Genomic DNA, 20,746 nt, shown 5'->3' on the forward strand with positions numbered 1-20,746 from the left:
TAAGGTCTCAGAAACGCATACAGAAAATTGAGGATTCTAGTCTAGGTGTGTCAGTTGTCATTTTTCAGCTTTAAATTCTTTTCAACTTCGGAAATGTAGGGTACATACAGAAAGGTGATTTCACTCTTTTTACTTGTCAAATATTTTTTTTTCTATAGAATATATCTCATTGTAAGTGGCGTGGGGTTGGGTGGTTAAAGTGGGTTGGCAGCAGCCCAGGCCCTGCGGCCAACCCCCCCTACGCACAGCCAAAGACTGCGCGGCGGAGGTTGGATTAATGTATAATAATTAAAATTACTTTATGTTAAACCATAGAAATTAACTGAAAAAAACAAAGGTTACAAGGAACTTATATTTAGGAAATAACATTTTAAAAACCGTCGAAATTCACTTAAGAAACCAAAGGTTACAGGGACGATATATTTAGGCTCACATTTCAAATGTACAAAAACATAGAAATTCACCTGCTATAGTTATTTATTTAAGGTAACTAGAGCTCGTGCCATCACCATGCACTGCTAATTTCCCTAGATACTACAGCACTCATGTCATACTTTATAATATCATTGATAATATCACTGTAACATTTGTTGTAAAAATATTCGTTAAAAAAAACTGCTTGATGTGGTGTGAGTTATAGTTACCTTAAGGCAGGAGTTGTAGTTAGTTGAAATAACTCATAACTATAACAGGTGAATTTCTATGGTTTTGTATACTTGAAATGTGAGCCTAACTAAAGCGTTTTTTGACTTGGCTATATCTTTGGCACCGTTTCATGAATCTTCATGAGTTTTCTTTTTAAAAAGTGTCTTGCTGGGTTTTTTTGTGCATAAAAGGTTTTGGGGCCGAGAAAAAAGGGGGAGGGGGCCTAAAAAATGTGAATTTCTCATATTAGTTCCCATAGGGATTTTGAACACAACTATACCCCAAACCGCTGCGCTGAAATACACCAAAATTTGGGAGTAAGGTAGCTCTTGATCCAGAAAGCACACTTTTTGTTATTTGCTATAAATCCGTTCAGTAGTTTTAAAGATATTAAAGGAAAAATAAATTTGTATATCTGGGCGGAGCCTAAGCACAGACCTCATGGTGGGATCCAATAGGCTGTCAGCACTTTCTGGCTGAAGTGCTGACAGTCATCTTGGGATCAATATTCATGAATAGCACCATATTGAAATGCATTCTATTGAATGGCAGGTTTTGAGGGTCACAAAAAGGAGTATGTATAAAGGGTGATAATTTTTAGTTACATTATAAATCATTTGTTGATTGTACCATACTCATTTGAGGAATTATGGTGTGTTTTAAGGTGATTTTACCCTGCTGGGATTTCATTAATTATTTTTGAGAGCAAACAGTTTTCTCATGATTTTCCCATAGAGGTTATGAAATGTGCCCCAGGAGCTAAAATGAGAGCATATTTTCTGTAAATTCACACTATCTTTCTCAGCCATATGAGAATGAAGTCTGAAAATTCTCAGTAAAATGTGAACTTCCAACAGAAGCAGTATGTCAGTTGGTCCCCTTGTCTTCCAATGCAGCCTACCAGAGTGTTCTAAAGAACTAGAGTGCAAACACTCTTACGTATGACAAAAAATGTGGAACACCTGATGCCATCTTGATTGAATCAAACTGGTAAAACTTAAAACATTTATTTTAGAAAGGAACAAAATCAGGGGGTTCATTTTGTCATAGAAATTATGATCAGTGCTGTAGAGAGAAATGAGGACTCTTTTTAAGTGAGTTCTCAAATATCTTCCTCTTCTGTTTCATTAAAACATTATGACATGTAGAATGAACATGCACTTTCAACGCTAGCAGCAGATTGCTGGTTAACTCCCTGGTGATCAGCGGTTTACTAAAGTGTTCTAATGAGCAACTACAGTGCTAACCTTCTGAATTTTTGCCAAAAGTGTGACTTGGATAGGGCAGCAAAGTAACTGTTCAGGGCAGGCCTGAAAGGCAGTGGCAGAACAACTGCCACACAGTGCTGCAATAAGGGATCAGGGGCATAGTCTTGGACAATAGACCCCAAGGAGGAAGAGGCAGGAGTGGCAAGCTTGGGTGGGTATTAATACAATGCCAGGCCAGGCCCTGCGTCCAATCCCCCCCCCCCTCCCCCCCCCTACACATGCATTACAATGGGTATCTTAATGTTTAAAAAAAAAAACTAGAAGTTCACAAAAAAAACAAAGGTTAAAGGGATATTATAATTAGGAAATAAAATTAAAAAATCTTTAGAAATTCACTAAAACTTAAAGGTTACAGGGATGTTATAGTTAGGTTCAGATTTTACTCCCAAAACCAAACAAATTCAGCTATTATAGTAAAAGTTATTTCAAATAACTATAACTTGTGCCTTAAGATAACTGTAATTCGCACCCTCGCCATGCCCTGCTAATTACCCCCGATATTACATCACTCATGACATCATCTATGACATCATTCATAATATCACTGTAACATTTGCTGTAAAATTATTAATGAGAAACTGCATGGAGAGTGCTGAGTTATAGTTACTTGAAATAACTCTCACTGTAATAGCTGAATTTCTACGGTTTTCTGAACCTAACTATAACATCCCTGTAACCTTTACTTTTTTAGTGAGTATATATACATATATATCTTTGAAAATGTTCATTTTATACAGTCAGGTCAAAACTCAAAGATGCAGGAAGTAGTATTACATCATTAAGTTCTAGAAACAGTTTAATAATTGCAGACATAAGTTGTGAAAGGAAGCTGTGAAAGAACCGTTCATGATATGCAGCTTGTTAATAAAGTCCACCTGTGAAAGGTGGTCTAATTATTAAGGAACAGATTACTTTACACAACCATTATGTAACAAACTTTTATCCCTTCAAGGGTGCACCACTAACCTGCCGGTATACCATCTATGAAATAGAATCCTCTCGGCCTCGTGTATATCTCCTGGTTGTGCCATATCTGGGCAGAGGCATTCAGCCATGAGTTGATTTTCGGAAGGCTGTGAGTGGCCTTCTGTGTAACCTGCATGGCTCTAATCTCTGGGTCTTCATTCTGCAGAGAATGGACCTGATGCTTACAAACGACATCTAGGGGCCTATCACATTTCATGAGATGTTTCTTAATTGTAACCCATGTGGGTGGATCCGAGGCTCTTTGTAATCCAGGAAGTTAGCTGTGAAAGGTAGGGGGTGATAGATATGGTAGGAGGACGTGTAGCAGGCGTAACCCTTCTGATTCAGTCTGGGTGTGCAGTGTATCCATTTGTAATTGGGGGTGCATGCCTCTGCAAGTTAATGATTTGATTGTTGAGTCAATTTCAACAATAAGGATTTGCACATAGCACATAAGTGAGTCTCTGGGGCGATGACCATTTTCCCAGCCCCAGCGAGAGAGCTGACCATCTGCCAAAGTTGGTTCAGGTTTTAGCATGTCATTTCCACTGTTCTCACCATGGCATTCCATTTGCTGACATCTGCTGGGCAGCCATGGGGTAATCCCTGCATATATTTCCTAAATAGTATTTGATCACAACCAAACACTCAGTGACTGATATTTAGTGAGGGTAATGCTGCATGACTACCTTAGTTAATTGCTATTGCTCATTCCCTCCTTCCAGTGAGTATTTTTTAGGGAGTCATTCTCAGGGTAAGTAATCTGCAGGAAATGCATCCATCCAAAGTAAAAGTTACTTTTGCGAACAATATTTGTGGTGGGTATATAATGTACCTCCCCTGATGAGTCAGTACCTTACATAGTAAGATCCCAAGATGTGTAAACGTGTTTGTGCTGTTATTGTCACTGTTGTTGATGCTGTCTTGGTTTTCCTCTGCATGCCTTATTTGCATGCATAAAAAATATCCAGAACGTATGTCATTAGGCAGGTTAGCACCTGTTATACCCTGATGACATCATGTTTGGCAGATGACATTGTGGCTTGACCGCATTGCACTGCCTGGCATTGCTAGAGAGCTGCTCTAGGGAAAATTTCTCGGGGCCAGTCTCGCGCTTGAGGAATATTCTTAATGTAAGGCAGAGGTATGGCTCTGCAACATACACTTTTGCAGATGGTTCTTACGGAAACTCTTCTATTTGTGGTGAGGACAAAAGAGCATCCTGGTACTCTTTGTGTGGGTCTTTGGACTCCTTGGGCTGGGTGGAGGCTAGATTAACGGCAGCAGAGTAGGCCAGCAGAGTAGGGCAGCAGAGTAGGGCAGCAGAGTTTTAAGAGTGCACCAGGCGTAGCCCTTGCATTGAGAAAATTGACATCATGCAGCTCCTCATGAGCCAGTGTTCTTCTTTGGTTTCTGGAGGGGTGACTTCAGCATGTATCATCAGTTCTTGTGAGTTGAATGGCCTCACACTGCCAGTAGGTGCCCTTCTATCCCAAAGGGACTTCTTTCAATTCTAATTTGAGGGAAGCCTGGGTTTGGTTGTTTGGGCGGGATATGTAATATAATCAATTTTAAGGATTATGTTAAACACTTTATTAGAGTAATGCATTGACTGTGCAGAGATTTGATGGGGCAGGTCTAGCCATTTCCCTGATTAGTTTTATAAGAGGCTTGCGCCCCAGCTGACAGTGTTCTCCCTGGGTTGGTGTGAGTTTAGCCTGGCCTGCTGCTACCTGTGCTGTACGTGTGGTGAAGCTAGTGCTATTGCTGCCTGTGGTGTGGCAGTTCTTTGTGCCTGTGAGGTGAACATGTTCTTGATTGTGATGTAGCTCATACTTCTCCTCATATCTGAAAAACAAGCAAGACTTCACCTATGCACCACTTTCCTTTTGATGATGATGTATGGTTATGTTGCCACTAAAACTCTTCCAGGTAGCCCATCTGTCAGTTTCTAGATGGAGCTTCCATGGAAGAACATGGGTCTCCCTCAGCAGGTATTTGCATCCGGTTATGTGGACTTGACGTCTTGATTCTTGACTGTAAACAGTGGCTAAAGGGTGCAAAGTCCAAGTATGAAAGACTACATTGGAGTGTTTTAACTTTCCATGGTCAGCGGGCAGGTGTTTTTCCATCGCTGCTTTCTTCACCACGCCTTTAATGTTTGAATCTCTTACTGCTAACAGAACAAATGTGTTTGACTTTTGGCTCCCTGCTTACGTCATTGAGATTAGGGGGCAGTGGAGGCAGAGGGGAGTATGGGTGCATGTATTTGTAATGTGCATACTACAGTGTCTGCTGGTGTCCAGTCTACAAAATACTGTGTTCAACATTGCGGTTTTGGGCTTGAGGTTCTTGGAGTGTTACCGCGGTGCATGATTGCACCGTTGGGTCAGGAGAAACATGCTAGTTGAAGTACATGTGTTGTTGTTGGCGTTGACTGTACGAGGAGCCAGCTTTACTCCTAATGAATTCGAAGATATTCCCACAGTGGCCAACAAAGATGAAGATTAGTTCTTCGTGTGTAGCAGTTTCAGTAACGGAAAGGACAACAGCATTTTATGGATCCTATTTCTCACCCATTGACGTGTTGTCTTCATTGTATCTCCCTTGAACTTCTGAAATCGTCCCCATCATCTTTTTGGCAGTGATGGAGTTAAAAAATCCCAGTCTAAATTATGAACATCCCATTCGACGTTACCTGTGAAGTTTAAAATGGCTGCTTTTCTTTTTGTGCTCAACAGGAAAGCCAAATTGCTGATCAAGAAAAAGCGTTACCAGGAGCAGCTGCTAGAAAAGACAGAAACGCAGATCAGTAATCTGGAGCATATGGTAAGCATTGTCCAGGCACGACTCTGGGGGGCTGCTCTCCCAGGTCTACCTTATGACCACTTCCGGAGACATTGGTGAGCCTACTGCCTGAATAGACCGGGATTTCAGCATGATACAAAGTCATGGACTCGCAGTTTTGAGAGTTGTGCTTTTTATGTATTGTTGTTGGAGTGTCTGCTGGCAGAGGAAACGAGAATGCTTCTCTTTGTCAGATTGCGATGGGCTCCGTTGTGCGTCAGAACTGTGCACTTCATATTGTAGAGGAATACAAGCACATGGATGTTGCCCACTTGATGAGTGAATGATGAGTGAATGTCATGGTGCCAGCAGCTGAGAGAACAACTCGCACATGTTATTAACAAAAATAGAATCTGCCAACTGGTAAGGACGGCCAGCCATCAGTTTACCTAATTCCTGTCTGATTTTTGCACATGGGGTGCATGCTTAGTAGCGTTACTCGTGTCTTATGTCTTCTCTTGACATGACATGTTTTTGGGGGCGGTTGAGTTGCAAGGTGGTACCTACGTCCCGTACAAGGTGAATTGACTTAAATGGCTGAATGTTCTTTTTTTTTATTGCCTTAAAAAGATGGGGCAGTGCAAATATCCCAAAAGTGGGTGCTTCATCTTACATTCCTTTATCTTGTTCTCTGAAAAGAGGGTGCTGCAGGGTGGGGAGAAAGCGAGAAGGGAAACAAGCCTTTTTAAATGTTCTACTGGGTGTGACTTCAGGTTTTAGGGATACATTCCAGGCAGTGCAAGACAGTTGCACTCGTCTTCTGATCTTTGGAAAAAATCAAACAGTCAAATCCTCACTTACTCACCTGCTCTTGTCCCGTTTTTCTACTGTTTTCTGTTCCCGAAGTGTACAGTAGCTGTTCCATAAGACCCCCTTGTTCTTTTGGTGGTTTCAATCTTCATTCCCAGCTTTTAGTGCTAACTCCACAGCAGTAGTCTCATATTTCAGTCTGTAAAGGGTGACGGTCATTAACAGTGATGCCCGAAGCCTTCGAAGAAGAGAATGAGGGTGAACTGGTGCAGGCTGTACACCCAGAGAGAGAATGCCATAACTGTTGTGCTGGATACATGGTGCATTGGTTTGTCACTCTGCCTAGGCCCCTCAGTGCTCTAATGGGTTCAGTGGTGCTGTGTTGACGGTGGAGCAGTTCAGGCTCTTGAAGATCGTCGTCAGTCCCTCATTTTTTTCATTTCTTCCAGGTTCAAGACATCGAATTTACGCAGATTGAGATGAAAGTCATTGAGGGGCTTAAAGTTGGAAATGATTGCTTGAAAAAAATGCACGAGGTGAGAGCTGTGTCTTCAATACTTCGAGGCTATGCAATTGCCCTTTGGTCCTTGAAATGATCAGCGATTTTCTCTCTCTTACTTCTAGGCAATGTCAATTGAGGAGGTGGAGCGAATCATGGATGAAACCCAGGAATCCATTGAATACCAGAGGGTAGGTGTGAAACTACTGGTATGTTTTAGGGACATTCACAGTAGCGGGAATGTTTACATGAGGCTTAACGCATGTGCCGTGCACATGAGAGGTTGTTCGGTGCTTGTGTAGTAAAAAATCGGTCTCCTGCGTCAATATGTGGGATTAGAGGATAAAGATCTAGCCTATTTTCTAGCTTAAGCTTAGTTGAAATCCTTCCATGTGTTATGCCTATGCAGCTTGATGGAGGGCCAAATATGCCTTTATTGAGTGATCGCCCATTTCCCCAGCTACATTTCCCACCCATACCTAATCAGCTCCTCTGCCATTTGTCCCCCCCTCGGTGTCCTGAACCTTGCTCATTTATCGCTGCTGATGACTCTTTTGTCATCCATCATTATGACCTGCTGCACCAGGAGGGGCTCTGGTATTTTTGTGACTAATGTTATCTTTGTAGAATTCCTTTGCCCGAGTCGTGATGCAAGGGTTTTCCACATTCCCACAGATGCGCCACCCTTCCTTCTGTTCTTCAATTTAATAGTGCAGTCAGCCCAGACTTTCTGAGGTTGTACTTGTTGTTTATTTGCTCCAATGATTTTGTGATCAGTTTTAACACCCGCTGTCAAACGTCTAAACTATTTCCAGAATCATACAAATAACCAATGCCACCTATTGCACAGGTGCATGCAAGGGGCCTCACTGATTTTTAAAACTTTAGTTCTGTTTATTCAGGGATGGTCATTGCTTGAATACTCCACGTTTGACTGAAATTCTCCTTTGATAAATTGGAGAGACTTCTGCTATGAACAGGCCTCTTCTTGGACTATTGTATTGTATTGTATTGTAATCGTATTTATATAGCGCTTACTACCCCTGATGAAGCGTCGAAGCGCTTTTCGGTGAGTAGCACGCTACTCTGGAACCCAACAAGAATTAGTGATGGATTAGTGTCGGGGGAAACAATGAATACAGTTTTAGTATTATTATGAGTTAATTTGAGCCGGGGATATGAGAGTGCGAGTTTGTTAGTTAGATTGACTGGAGTAATGGAGGGGTGGAGGAGGAAAGAAATCCAGAAGTGTTAATTGGGAGTATATCCTTAATTTACTCAACCCAAAGGCTTGGGATGAGTAAAGGGGGATGGAGGAGGGAAGAGTATGTGGAAGGGTTAGGGAGAGCATAGTAGCAGGGTGAGATAAATGCGGGAGAATTTAGTAGGGTTGTGTGGGAGGTCACGGTAGTAGAGTGAGGTTTGGTGAGTTAGATGTGGAAGCGGAGGGAAGAGCTTAGGCAGAGTTATTTAGGAGAAGAAAGTAGTAGAAAGGATTTGGGATGAGTCAGAATGAGAATGGAGGATAGTTTGATAGCGACATGACATATTATGATGGATAGATAAGTGTGATAAGATGAGAGCAGGAATTCATAGATATCTAGTATAACAACCCACCCAGGAGCCATGCAATGACCCACAAACATGCCAAGCACAGAAACAACATATACATACATACATACATACATACATACATATATATATATATGTATATATATCTATATTTTTTTATATATATATATATATATATATACACACACACATGAATACACACACATATGCACATACAATACATAAATAGAACCATGGGTAAAATATACTTAGTCAAACAGTTTTAAAGAGTGTGTGTGTGTATTTTATTGTTATGACATAGTAGCGATACATATTTTTTAAAGAAACTATACATAACTAGAAATATACACATAATCTGAAAAAAATATTTATCAACATAGGCATATGCAGTTTATAGTTGTTTGAATATGGTGGTTATGAAGGAAAGAGCCAACTCTTGAGTAGTTTTCTGAAGACAAGAAAGTTATCTGTGGCTCTTATAGTTGGGGGTAATGAATTCCATATTTTGGCTGCTTGAACAGAGAAGGATGTACCACCTATAGTCTTTTTCTTGTATGGTGGTGTTCTAAGGCGGGGTGCCAATCTTGAGCGGAGGTTTCTTTGTTGGATGTATTTGGTTATTTGTTTCTCATAAAAAGCGGTCCTGTTCCATGTATAGCTTTGTGGGTGATACAAAGCAGCTTGAAAGTGCATCTTCTGGCAACGGGTAACCAGTGTAGTGCTCTCAAGGCAGGGGAGATGTGGGCTTGCGGCTTTACATGTAATAGTAGCCTGCCTGCGGAATTCGGGATACGTTGTCGTTTTTTCATAACAGATAGAGATGATCCATGGTAGAGGCCATTGGCATAATCTAGTTTGGATAGTACAAGCGAGATAGTAGCTTTCACCTTGTGTGGAAATCCGAGGTGGGGGAAGATGCGTTGTAAAGTCTTCAAGGTGATGAAGCTTGTTCGTGCTAATTTGTCCACTTGGGCATTCATAGTTAACTTGGAATCCATGGTGATTCCTAGGTTTTTAACTTCCTTGGATAATTGAGGAGGTGATCCGAGATCGTCAGGCCAGACGCACAGAGGGTCATACATTTTCCAGTCACCACATATGAGTATTTCTGTTTTGGAGGTATTTAGTTTGAGATGGCTCCAGGTCATCCACTGATCAACGGCTCTGAGGCAACTGAAGATTTGTGAGTTTTCAATGTTTTTGTGGCATTCTAATTTAAGTAGTATTTGTGTGTCATCTGCATAGTTGTAGCATGTGAGATGGAAATCATTGATCAGTTCTGGTAAAGATATCATGTAGATGTTGAAAAGCAAAGGTGAGGTGATTGACCCTTGGGGGACCCCTGCTTTTGTGAGGTAGGGTTCGGACGAGAAGGGGGGTGAGTGGATGATATTCGATCTTTTTTGAAGATAGGAAGTAATCCAGTCGAGAGCAATCCCTTGTATGCCGGCTTTGTGGAGTCTTTGAATTAGGGTGTCATGGTCAACCGTATCAAAGGCAGCTGAGAGGTCCAAGGGAAGTAGTGCAGCAACTCCATTTCTGTTGACTGTGTTTTTAAGATCATCCCAGATTGCTATGAGTGCCGATTCAGTGCTTCTTCCTGGGCGGAATCCAGTTTGGAAGTCTGAAAGTATAGAATTGTCTTCAATGAATTGTGACATCTGGGCGAATGCTGCTCTTTCTGTCAATTTGCCCAGGAAAGGTCCATTTGTGATTGGTCTGTAGTTGTTGGGGTCTTGCGGGTCTAGGTTTGTTTTCTTTAATAAAGGTCGTATGTATGCCTTTTTCAGGTCTACAGGAAAAGTTCCTGAAGTTAAAGAGTTGTTGATGATTCTTCTTACAGGTGTGGCAGCAGAAGTAGATAGAAGAATGTTCTTGAAGATTTGTGGTGGGCAAGGGTCACATATAATCTATAAATATATATACACACACATATAATCCATATATATGTACATACACACACACATATCTATACATATATACATACCTATATATATATATAGATATATACACACACACACATATATACACATATACATATGTATATGGAAAATGTCACCCAGTGTACATCTGTTCATGGCATGTAGTGCTGCAGACCCACACGCCACGTACCACTCCATCATCTTCTAATGGGTCTCAAGCGTTAATGCTGCTATTGCAGACCATTAGTATAGCGAATAAACCCCGGACTCCAGCAATACCTAAGTTATTTTTTATTTTTATTATAACTTGTGATAATAAACTTTAAGAGGATATACACACATGTGAATAAAAACAATACATATTTATTGAACAAAAATCGTATTATACAGTTGTTAGACCTAGCAGCTTTTTTGCCTCTCTCCCCTGTCTTTTTGCTTTCTGACCTTGTGTTTTTATGGTTTACTGGACTCCTTTTTTGCTGGTTTATTGTCTCTGCGCACTTTACCACTGCTAATCAGTGCTAAAGTGAAAGTGCTCCCTTGATAAAGTATGCCTTAGATTGGTTTATCCATATTTGGCATATTTGATTTACTGGTAAGTCCCTAGTAAAGTGCATCAGAGATGTCAAGGACCTGTAAAACAAATGCTACTAGTGGGCCTGCAGCACTTATTGTGCCACCCACATAAGTAGCCCTGTTAACATGGCTCAGACCTGCCACTGCAGTGTCTGTGTGTGCAGTTTTAAACTGCCAATTCGATCTGGCATGTGTACCCACTTGCCAGGCCCAAACCTCCCCTTTTGGTACATGTAAGGCACCCCTAAGGTATGCCCTAGGTAGACCCAGGGGCACGGTGCAGTGTATTTAAAAGATCGAACATGTACTGGTGTGTTTTACATGTACTAACAGTGACATACTGGCAAGTTTGGGTTTCACTGTTGCAAGGCCTATCTCCCTCATAGGTTAACATAGGGGCTGCCTTTAAATAACTTTAAAGCGCAGATGCCCTTTGAAGGCAGATTGAAATTTGGACTTTGGGGTTTCTGAACTCACAATTTAAAAATACATCTTTTAGTGAAGTTGGTTTATAGATTGTGAGTTTGAAAATGCCACTTTGAGAAAGTTGGCATTTTCCAGCTTAAACCATTCTGTGACTCTCCCTATTTGTGGATTCCCCATCTGGGTCAGTTTGACAGTTGGGCTGTTCACACCTCTCCTTTTGACAGTGACACAAAGGGATCTGGGGTGTAGCCTGCATATCCTGATGAGCTATCTGAGCTAGAGTGGAAGGAGGAGTGGTCACTGACACCTGAAAGGACTGTGCCTGCCCTCACACAATGCAGTCTCCAATCCCTTGATGTGTGTCTGGGGCCTGGCCTGGACAAGGAAGGATCTGGCAAGCACTTGAAACTTTGCTTTGAAGTTTGCCAACGTCAAAGGCAGAAGAGAGTATAAGAAGAAGACCCAAACCCCCAGACTTTTACATTCTTTCTAGAATCAAGAGGAACTTCTGCCCAGGAGACGAGCTGAAGCAGGAGTACTGTTCCTTTGCTGTGTTGCTTTGCTGCCTGCAGTTGCTGCTTCTGCTTGGAAAGAGTGCAAAGGGTGAACTTTGCTGTGTGTTCTGCTTGAGAGAGTTCTCCAAGGGCTTGGAGTAGAGGTTGCCTCCTGTTGGAAGTCTCAGGGACACCAAAGACTTCAGATTCCTTGGCCTGCAGCACTGGGTACTGTGTGTTTTGTGCTGTCAAGAGGAGAAACCACTGCGATGCCGCCAACGATGCCGCTGGCCTGTACCGTGACCTGCCGCACGGAGCAGCACTGCCCCGATTCGCACTGCGACCCTGGTCTCATCGACACCATCATCGGACGACTTCACTGAGCTGCTGCTCGCACTGTGACCTATGGGCCCCGCAATCCGGCATTGCCTGCTCACACCACAGCCTGGGCATCCTTGACGACGATCCTCCTGCTGACACCGGGGCAGCTGCCTGCACCCTGGCCTGTGGACACCGCTTGTGAGGTACACGAAGCACCGTCCCGTCCCCCACCACAACCCCGGTCCACCAACACCAGCATCATCGACTCCAGTGTCGTCACCATGCATCCTGCTTTAACAGTGGCCTGCGGACACCGCTTGTGAGGTACACGAAGCACTGTCCCGCCCTGCTGGCTTGGGCCTATTGTCGTCAGCGCTTCAGCAACTACAACGCCACTGCCTACACCGTGACCTGGTGACACTGCACGTCGCACCGCCCCGCTTCACACCGTAGCTCTGGTCTCACTGACGCAGCTGGATGCCGTCACCGAGCCGCTGTCTGCACTGTGACTTGTAGGCATCTCATGTTGCATTGTTCCACTTCGTACTGCAACCCCAACGCCATCCACACCAGCGCTCCTGACTTCATCAGCCTGGAGTTCGATCTGCAACGTGTGTGACTTCAAGGGCCGATGACCCCCGCACCGACTCCAGAACCGATACTGCAATGTCGCTTTCTCAAGCTCACCGCGAGTATCACAAAGCCCTGCAATTCCAAAGGTACTGTTTGCGGTTCTTCCCGACAATGTAGCTGGCCCGCGACGCTGAGGCTGGCCTGAACTATTGGTTTTGTTGATTACGATGCTGTGATAGCCCCAGGTGGAGCTATCTACTTCAAGGAACTGTATTTTTGAGTAAATCTTGCAGAATTAATATATTTATTCCTGTATTGTGGATTTTTATCATATTTTGGTCTTCTTTTATATAGATAAATATTGTCTATTTTTCTAAAACTGGTGTGGTGCCCTTTAGCAGTGTCTTCATTTATTACTGTGTGTCATGTGCAAATGCTTTACACATTGCTTCTGAGATAAGCCTGACTGCTCGTGCCGGGTATCTCCCTTATCCTGACTAGAGTGAGGGTCCCTACTTGGAAAGGGTACAACTAGAGACCTCATTTCTAACAGCAGTCTTATACTTAATTTGAGCAAGCCTTCTTTTAAGTGTGCAATTAGTTTCACACTCTCTTTTTTGTTTAAAAGAGTGTAGATTAAAAAATACAGCATGCCTTCAGATACCAGCCTTCCCTGATAGATCCAATAATTGAAATACACTCTTTCTCCTCTCATTATCCAAACGGTGACATGCAAGCATGTTAGTCTAAAATCGCCCCTATCGTTTTTGTTTAAGCTTTGCCTTTCTTTAGTGAAATCACCTGTATCAGATTTAAATATCTGACCTTAGAGATGCGGATCTGTGTGTGCACTGACAATGATGTGTATTCATTAATGATATAAAAAGCAAGAATTGGCATTTGCTGCACTGTGTTTAGCCATTCCTTGAGCATTCTTGAAGCATAGAAAAGTAAGTTACAAAGTAAATTACAAATGGTCGTTGGGCAGAACTTAATGTGGACTTCTGTGTAGCCCTCAAGTCTGGTGTCCACACTTAAAATTGCTAATGGTCAGTGGGCTGTACGTTGTTTATGGCTTTCTGCTGACCAGTATCTGTAAGATCACCTCTCCGGTACCTGTGTGATGAGTCAGGCTTGACTTTCAAACTGAGTGTGGGGCTACAAGATCCTTGGTCTTTAATAGGCATATGCCACGTGGCTTGCCTTTTAACCCATCCCTATAGATGGTTTTTATACTGTTTTTGTTCTGTGACTCCGTAGTTTAGTCATCTGTGATAAAGTTAATTAAATTAATGCAGCTGACAATGTGCTGTGCCTTTTAATTTATTTAATTTAGTTTAATAATTTAATTCATTTAATGTAATACTTTTAGCAAATAGATGAAATGCTGTCTGGAAGCCTGACCCAAGAAGATGAAGAGGCCATCTTGGAGGAGCTGGATGCCTTGACCCAGGTATGGTGTGATGCAATGCTGGCGCCCGTTTTCATGGAGTGTCAATTTTGTCATTAGCAGAAGCTGATTTCTTGCTTCTTGATGACACTGGATAAGTGTGTTTTGAAGAATTTATTTCTTCCTTTGATGTGATTGAGTGTTTAGGTTTACTGCTTAAGGTCACAGGCTGGCATCTTGGCAGCCCCTGAGCAGAGGCAGGCTTGCCAGTAGGGGATTGTTACGGTTTAACAGCAGGCTAGTGCATCGATAAGGATGATGGGGCTGTGCACTAACCTTTTAGAGATGCATAGGAAATGCTTAATCTCCAGATTGCACTACATGCCGGTCTGTCACCTTTCCCAGCAGTGCTAGACGTTTACCAAAAAGAGTATCAGGAGATAAACAAATAGGTGAAAGAAAGGCTCAATTGGAAAAATTAATGTTGAAGTGGATTATATCTGCAAAGTGATAATTGCATCTAGTAAACAGACAAAGATTGGTAAGTTGAAGGACAAGGCTGGTTGAATGGTGAATTTTAGTCTGCTTGTTTGGTTGTGGTTGGGGCCTTTCTGGCACTGTGGCTGGACGAGAATAACAGGGTGACTAGAAAGTTGTAAGTAGGCTGATGGTAGGCAGTGATGTACTGTGTTTATAGGCGATTGGTTGGGATCACAACTGATGAGGAAGGTGTTGATTGGCTGCTTGGTGCATGTTATGAGTAAGGACAATGACAGTATTGTGCAGTTTACACAAACATAAATGACCAACATTTCTCAAGCTGAAAATGTCTCTTCTAAGGTTAATTTTTTTTTAAACGTGTGTCTTTTATTAAGAATTGATGCCTTCCTATATGCTTGCACAGGTTTCTTTCACCTTAATGACCAGTGTGTGCCAGGGTGTGGACGTTCATGTGGATCTGTTAGGGGTGCCGATGGGGGATGACTGAGTTAGTAAAGTGGTGATTTATGGAGCTATTTCTGGTCTGGGGTTGATTCTTGAGCTGTGAAGTGGCATGGATTGCTCGTGCAGGAGAACAACTCAGCCATCCAATGGTTTTAGTCCTTTAATTCTCAAACATTGTCCTTTCTACTGAATTTTTAGGAAGAGCTAGAGCTGCCAGAGGCCCCCACGGAACCCCTGCCAGAAAAGAAACCAGGTATTCTTCCAACTTTACTCACCTCTCTTTACTTAGTTCCAGGTTTCTCCTTTACCTTACTGTCTATAATCGTGCTCATGTGTTTTTTCTAAACCCCTTTAAGGCATCATAGACACACACAGGTGGCTTGTGTGCATAGCCTAGATACTGTGGGGGATCATAATGAGGAGAAGTTCTTGAGTAATTTACAGTGGGTACTAAGGGCCTCATTACGACCTTGGCAGAGGGGATTACTCTGTCCCAAAAGTGACGGATATGTCGTCCGCCATTTTACAAGTTTCATAGAATATAATGGAACTTGTAATACGGCGGGCGGGATATCAGTCACGTTTGGGACGGAGTAATCCCCTCCGCCAATGTTGTAATGAGGCCCTAAGTGTTTAGTTATTCTTGCACCAGAGTAAATTTGCTTGTTTACAGGGTCTGGAAATGTTCTTGACTTCCTATATATATACTATATATATATGTGTTCGATGGCATGTGTAGCTCAGATACACATGCTATGCACAGGTCCTGCCATCTAGTGTTGGGCTCGGAGTGTTACAAATTGTTTTTCTTCGAAGAAGTCTTTTCGAGTCACGGGACCGAGTGATTCCTCCTTTTTGGCTCCATTGCGCATGGGCATCGACTCTATCTTAGATTGTTTTCTTTCCGCCATCGGATTCGGACATGTTTCTTTTCACTCCGGTTGTAAGAGTTGGAAAAGTACAACAAACTCTCTAAATTCGTCGGTATTGTTTTCGATCGCGTACCATCCATCATCGACACCTCTGTACCGGCGGACACAGATCTCTACTTGCCCTTCGGGGCACCCGCGCCCAACTCGGGCCTGGTCGGCCCGACCAAAAGTCTTGTTGAAGCCTCATGGACCGTACCCCGTTTAGAGTCTACCCTCGGTGCCACGCCAATTCCCCTTACATGGACCAACATCTAGTCTGTAACCTGTGTCTATCTCCAGACCACCGAGAGGATACTTGTGAGGCCTGCAGATACTTCCGCTCGAAAAAGACTCTGCCAGACCAAAGAGCGCGAAGGTTAGAGATGGCGTCCAGAAGCACCGAACGCCTCGATGCAGAAGAGGAGGAGATGATTCACACCGCAGTCTCCGTCTGAGGGTCCGACTCCGAGCAGGAGTCCGACAACGACAGACCAACAACAGCGGGCCAGCACGTGAGTACACTTGCCCCGACCCAATCCAAGCCCAAACACAAGGCCTCGGGGACGCCACTGCCAGAAGGCCATGGCTCCACCCATAAGAAAACTTCCGGTGACCAAGCAACATCTCCGGCACTGAGAAAGGCCACACCACCAAAGCCTTCGGACTTGAGCCGAAGCACAGGCTCTGAAATCCTCATGCACCGACCCATCGAGTCGAAGCCCCGAAAATCCCTCTCGGAGCCGAGGCCAACAACTACTCCAGGCCTTTCGATCCCGAGGAAACCGGCTTCGGAGCTGAAAAAACACACATATACAGAGGAGCATGGACTTTCCAAGCAATTGAAAGAAAGCTATAGATTTGCGGAAGAACTTACACAAATGGAGGAATTTGACGAAAAACAGGCCAGAATCCAAATTCATAAAGACACTGGCAAAATCCTCACTGCACCTCGTCTAAAAACAAAGAGGAAGCTGGCCTTTCAAGGACATTTGGACACTGACCAGCCACTGGCTAAAGTGCCAAAACAGAGATAAAAATCTCTGCCTCCTCAGTTCTACCTCACCAGTCTCCTCCTCACCTAACTGTCTCCCCACCTATTACCCCCACTGCACAGTCTCCAGTACACTCTGCACAGTCACACCAGGATGAGACTGACCAATGGGACCTTTATGATGATCCCATTTCTGACAATAGTCCAGAGTGCTATCCGTCGGAGCCATCACCCCTAGAGGATAGCCCCTCATATACGCAGGTTCTAGCTAGGGCAGGGTCATATCATAACGTAGCCATGCACACAGAACCTCTTGAGGATGATTTTTTTATTTATTACGTTGTCCTCAACTCACGCCACCTACCAGATTCTACCCATGCTTCCTGGCATATTAAAACATGCGCATCAAATCTTTCAGGAACCAGTTAAAGCAAGAGCGATCACTCCTAGGGTAGAAAATAAATATAAGCGCATCCTTTAGACCCAGCTTTTATTACCCAACAGCTACCCCCAGATTCTGCAGTGGTCAGCGCAGCAAGGAAGAAGGCTAACTCCCAGTTGTCTGGGGACGCACCCCCCACCAGATAAAGAAAGTAAGAAATGTGATGCTGCTGATAAAAGGGTGGCATCACAAGCAGCTAATCAATGGCGTATAGCCAATTCCCAAGTGCTAATGGACAGATACGACAGGGCCCACTGGGACGAGATGAAAGACATTATCCAGCATCTCCGCAAAGATCAACAGAAAAGAGCCCAGCGAATAGTAGAGAAGGGACAGGCAATTACCAATAATCAGATCAGGTCGGCGTTAGACTCCGCAGACACAGCCGCAAGAACTATTAATACGGCTGTCACCATTAGGCGACACGCATGGCTTAGGTCGTCAGGCTTTAAACCTCAAATCCAGCAGGCTGTTCTTAACATGCCTTTTAACGAACACCAACTATTTGGCACACAGGTTGATACAGCCATTGAGAAAATGAAAAAAGACGCCAACACTGCCAAAGCTATGGGGGCGCTTTACTCAACTCAATACAGAGGCTCATTTCGAAAGCCTCAATATAGGGGAGGCTTTAGACCCCAAACATCTGAGTCATCTACCTTGCAATCCAAACCCTCTTACCAGACACAATACCAGAGAGGGGGGGTTTCGGGGAACCTACAGAGGACAATTTCCCAGAACTAGAGGAAAATATCAGCCCTCAAAGCAACCCACACATACCAAACAGTGACATCATCCACATCTTCCCTCACCACACTTCCCCTGTGGGAGAAGACTGCAAAAGTTCCACACACACTGGTTACCCGTGGGTCTTATCCATTATCCAACATGGTTACTGCATAGAGTTCGCACAAACTCCTCTAGATATATCTCCAAAACTACACAAACTCTCCTCTCAACACATTTCAATGTTGCTAACAGAGGTAAAGTCACTATTACTCAAACAAGCCATAGAGCTTGTACCACATCATCAAAAAGGAACAGGGGTTTACTCCCTGTATTTTCTCATTCTCAAAAAAGATGGAACATTAAGACCAATACTAGATCTCAGAACTTTCAGTCTTTACATTCTATCAGAACACTTTCACATGGTAACACTACAGGATATAGTCCCATTGTTACAACAACCAGATTTTATGGCAACACTGGATCTAAAAGATGCGTATTTTCACATACCCATCAATCCAGCGCACAGAAAATATCTCAGATTTTTAATACAAGGAAAACATTACCAGTTCAAAGTGTTACCTTTCGGGATAACAACAGCTACTAGGGTATTTACATAATGCCTTGCCGTAGTCGCAGCCTACATAACAAGACAACATATCCATGTCTTTCCATATCTCAACAACTGGCTAATAAAACCCAACAGTCAAACACAGTGCCAATACCATACATGTTATGTAATAAACACCCTACACACACTAGGGTTCTCAATAAACTACCAAAAATCACACCTACAACCAGCACTGGTTCAACAGTATTTAGGAGCCACATTAAACACCCACAGAGCACTTGCAAGCCCAAGTCCACAAAGGGTACAATCATTCCACAACATATTACCACGAATCCAGCCAAACCAACAGTACACAGTCAAATTTGTCATGAAACTGTTGGGCATGATGGCATCATGCATCGCCATTGTCCCAAATGCAAGACTAAACATGCGGCCCTTACAACAGTGCCTTGCAAAACAATGGTCACAGGCACATGGTCATCTTCAAGATCTAGTGTTGATAGACCGCCAAACACTCATCTCGCTTCAGTGGTGGAATTCTACAAATTTAAACAAAGGGTGGCCATTTCAACACCCTGTGCCTCACGCCATTCTTACAACAGATGCATCAATGATTGGATGGGGAGCACACCTCAACAATCGCTACATTCAGGGACAATGGGATGTCAAACACAAACAACTTCAGATAAATCCCTTAGAACTGCTAGCGGTATTCCTAGCACTAAAAGCTTTTCAACCTCTTCTTGTTCACAAACACATTCTCATCAAAACAGACAATATGACGACAATGTACTACCTGAACCAAAAAGGAGGAACCCACTCATCACAACTTTGTCTTCTAGCACAAAACATTTGGCATTGGTCAATTCACAATAACAATCACCCTGTTGCCCAGTACATTCCAGGGATTCACAATCAATTAGCAGACGGTCTCAGCCGGGATCATCAGCAAACACATGAGTGGCAAATTCACTCCCAAGTACTTCGCAAGTACTTTTGCCAATGGGGAACACCAGACATAGATCTATTCGCCACCAGCCAGAACGCAAAATGCCCAAACCTCGCATCCAGGTACCCACATCCTCTATCCAAAGGCAATGCTCTATGGATCAACTGGTCGGGGATATTTGCTTACGCTTTTCCCCCTCTCCCGCTCATTCCATTTCTGGTCAACAAACTGTGTCAAAACAAACTCAAACGCATACTTATAGCGCCAACGTGGGACGTCAACCATGGTACACAACATTGTTAGACCTGTCACTAGTACCACACATCAAACTACCAAACAGGCCGAATCTGTTGACACACAACAAACAACTGATCAGGCACCCCAATCCAGCAATACTCAATCTAGCAATCTGGCTCCTGAAGTCTTAGAGTTTGGATATCTACATCTTCCACCAGAATGTATGGAAGTAATCAAACAAGCAAGAAAACCCACTACCAGGCAGTGCTATGAAAACAAATGGAAGAGGTTTGTCTTTTACTGCCAATCCAAACACATAACACCTCTTTACGCATCCACAAAAGACATTGTAAGTTACTTACTTCATCTACAAAAAGCAAATTTAGCTTTTTCGTCCATTAAAATACATCTCACAGCTATTTCAGCCTATTTACAAAATATACAAAACAAGTCTCTGTTTAGAGTGCCTGTCATCAAAGCCTTCTTGGAAGGGCTAAAACGTATCATACCTCCAAGAACACCACCAGTACCTTCATGGAATCTCAATATTGTACTCACACGGCTCATATTTGTACTCACACGGCTCATGGGTCCACCGTTTGAACCCAGGCACTCGTGTCAGATTCAATATCTAACGTGGAAAGTTGCATTCCTCGTTGCAATCACTTCATTACGAAGAGTTAGTGAAATACAAGCATTCACTATTGAACAACCCTTTATACAAG

At 43.1% G+C, this 20,746-nt stretch overlaps 1 protein-coding gene across 1 annotated transcript in view; it reads left to right on the forward strand.

Annotated features, from left to right (window-relative positions):
* The window catches only part of CHMP6 (charged multivesicular body protein 6), an 83,168-nt gene that overhangs the window by 55,752 nt on the left and 6,670 nt on the right, over positions 1-20,746 (forward strand). Inside the window, exons 3-7 of the mRNA XM_069199736.1 lie at positions 5,621-5,708; positions 6,926-7,012; positions 7,101-7,166; positions 14,232-14,312; positions 15,393-15,447. Coding sequence (XP_069055837.1) covers positions 5,621-5,708; positions 6,926-7,012; positions 7,101-7,166; positions 14,232-14,312; positions 15,393-15,447 — 377 coding nt within the window. The remainder of the gene's footprint in view (positions 1-5,620; positions 5,709-6,925; positions 7,013-7,100; positions 7,167-14,231; positions 14,313-15,392; positions 15,448-20,746) is intronic.

This window comes from Pleurodeles waltl, chromosome 7 (genome assembly GCF_031143425.1).
Source record: "Pleurodeles waltl isolate 20211129_DDA chromosome 7, aPleWal1.hap1.20221129, whole genome shotgun sequence".
NCBI classification, from domain to species: domain Eukaryota; kingdom Metazoa; phylum Chordata; class Amphibia; order Caudata; family Salamandridae; genus Pleurodeles; species Pleurodeles waltl.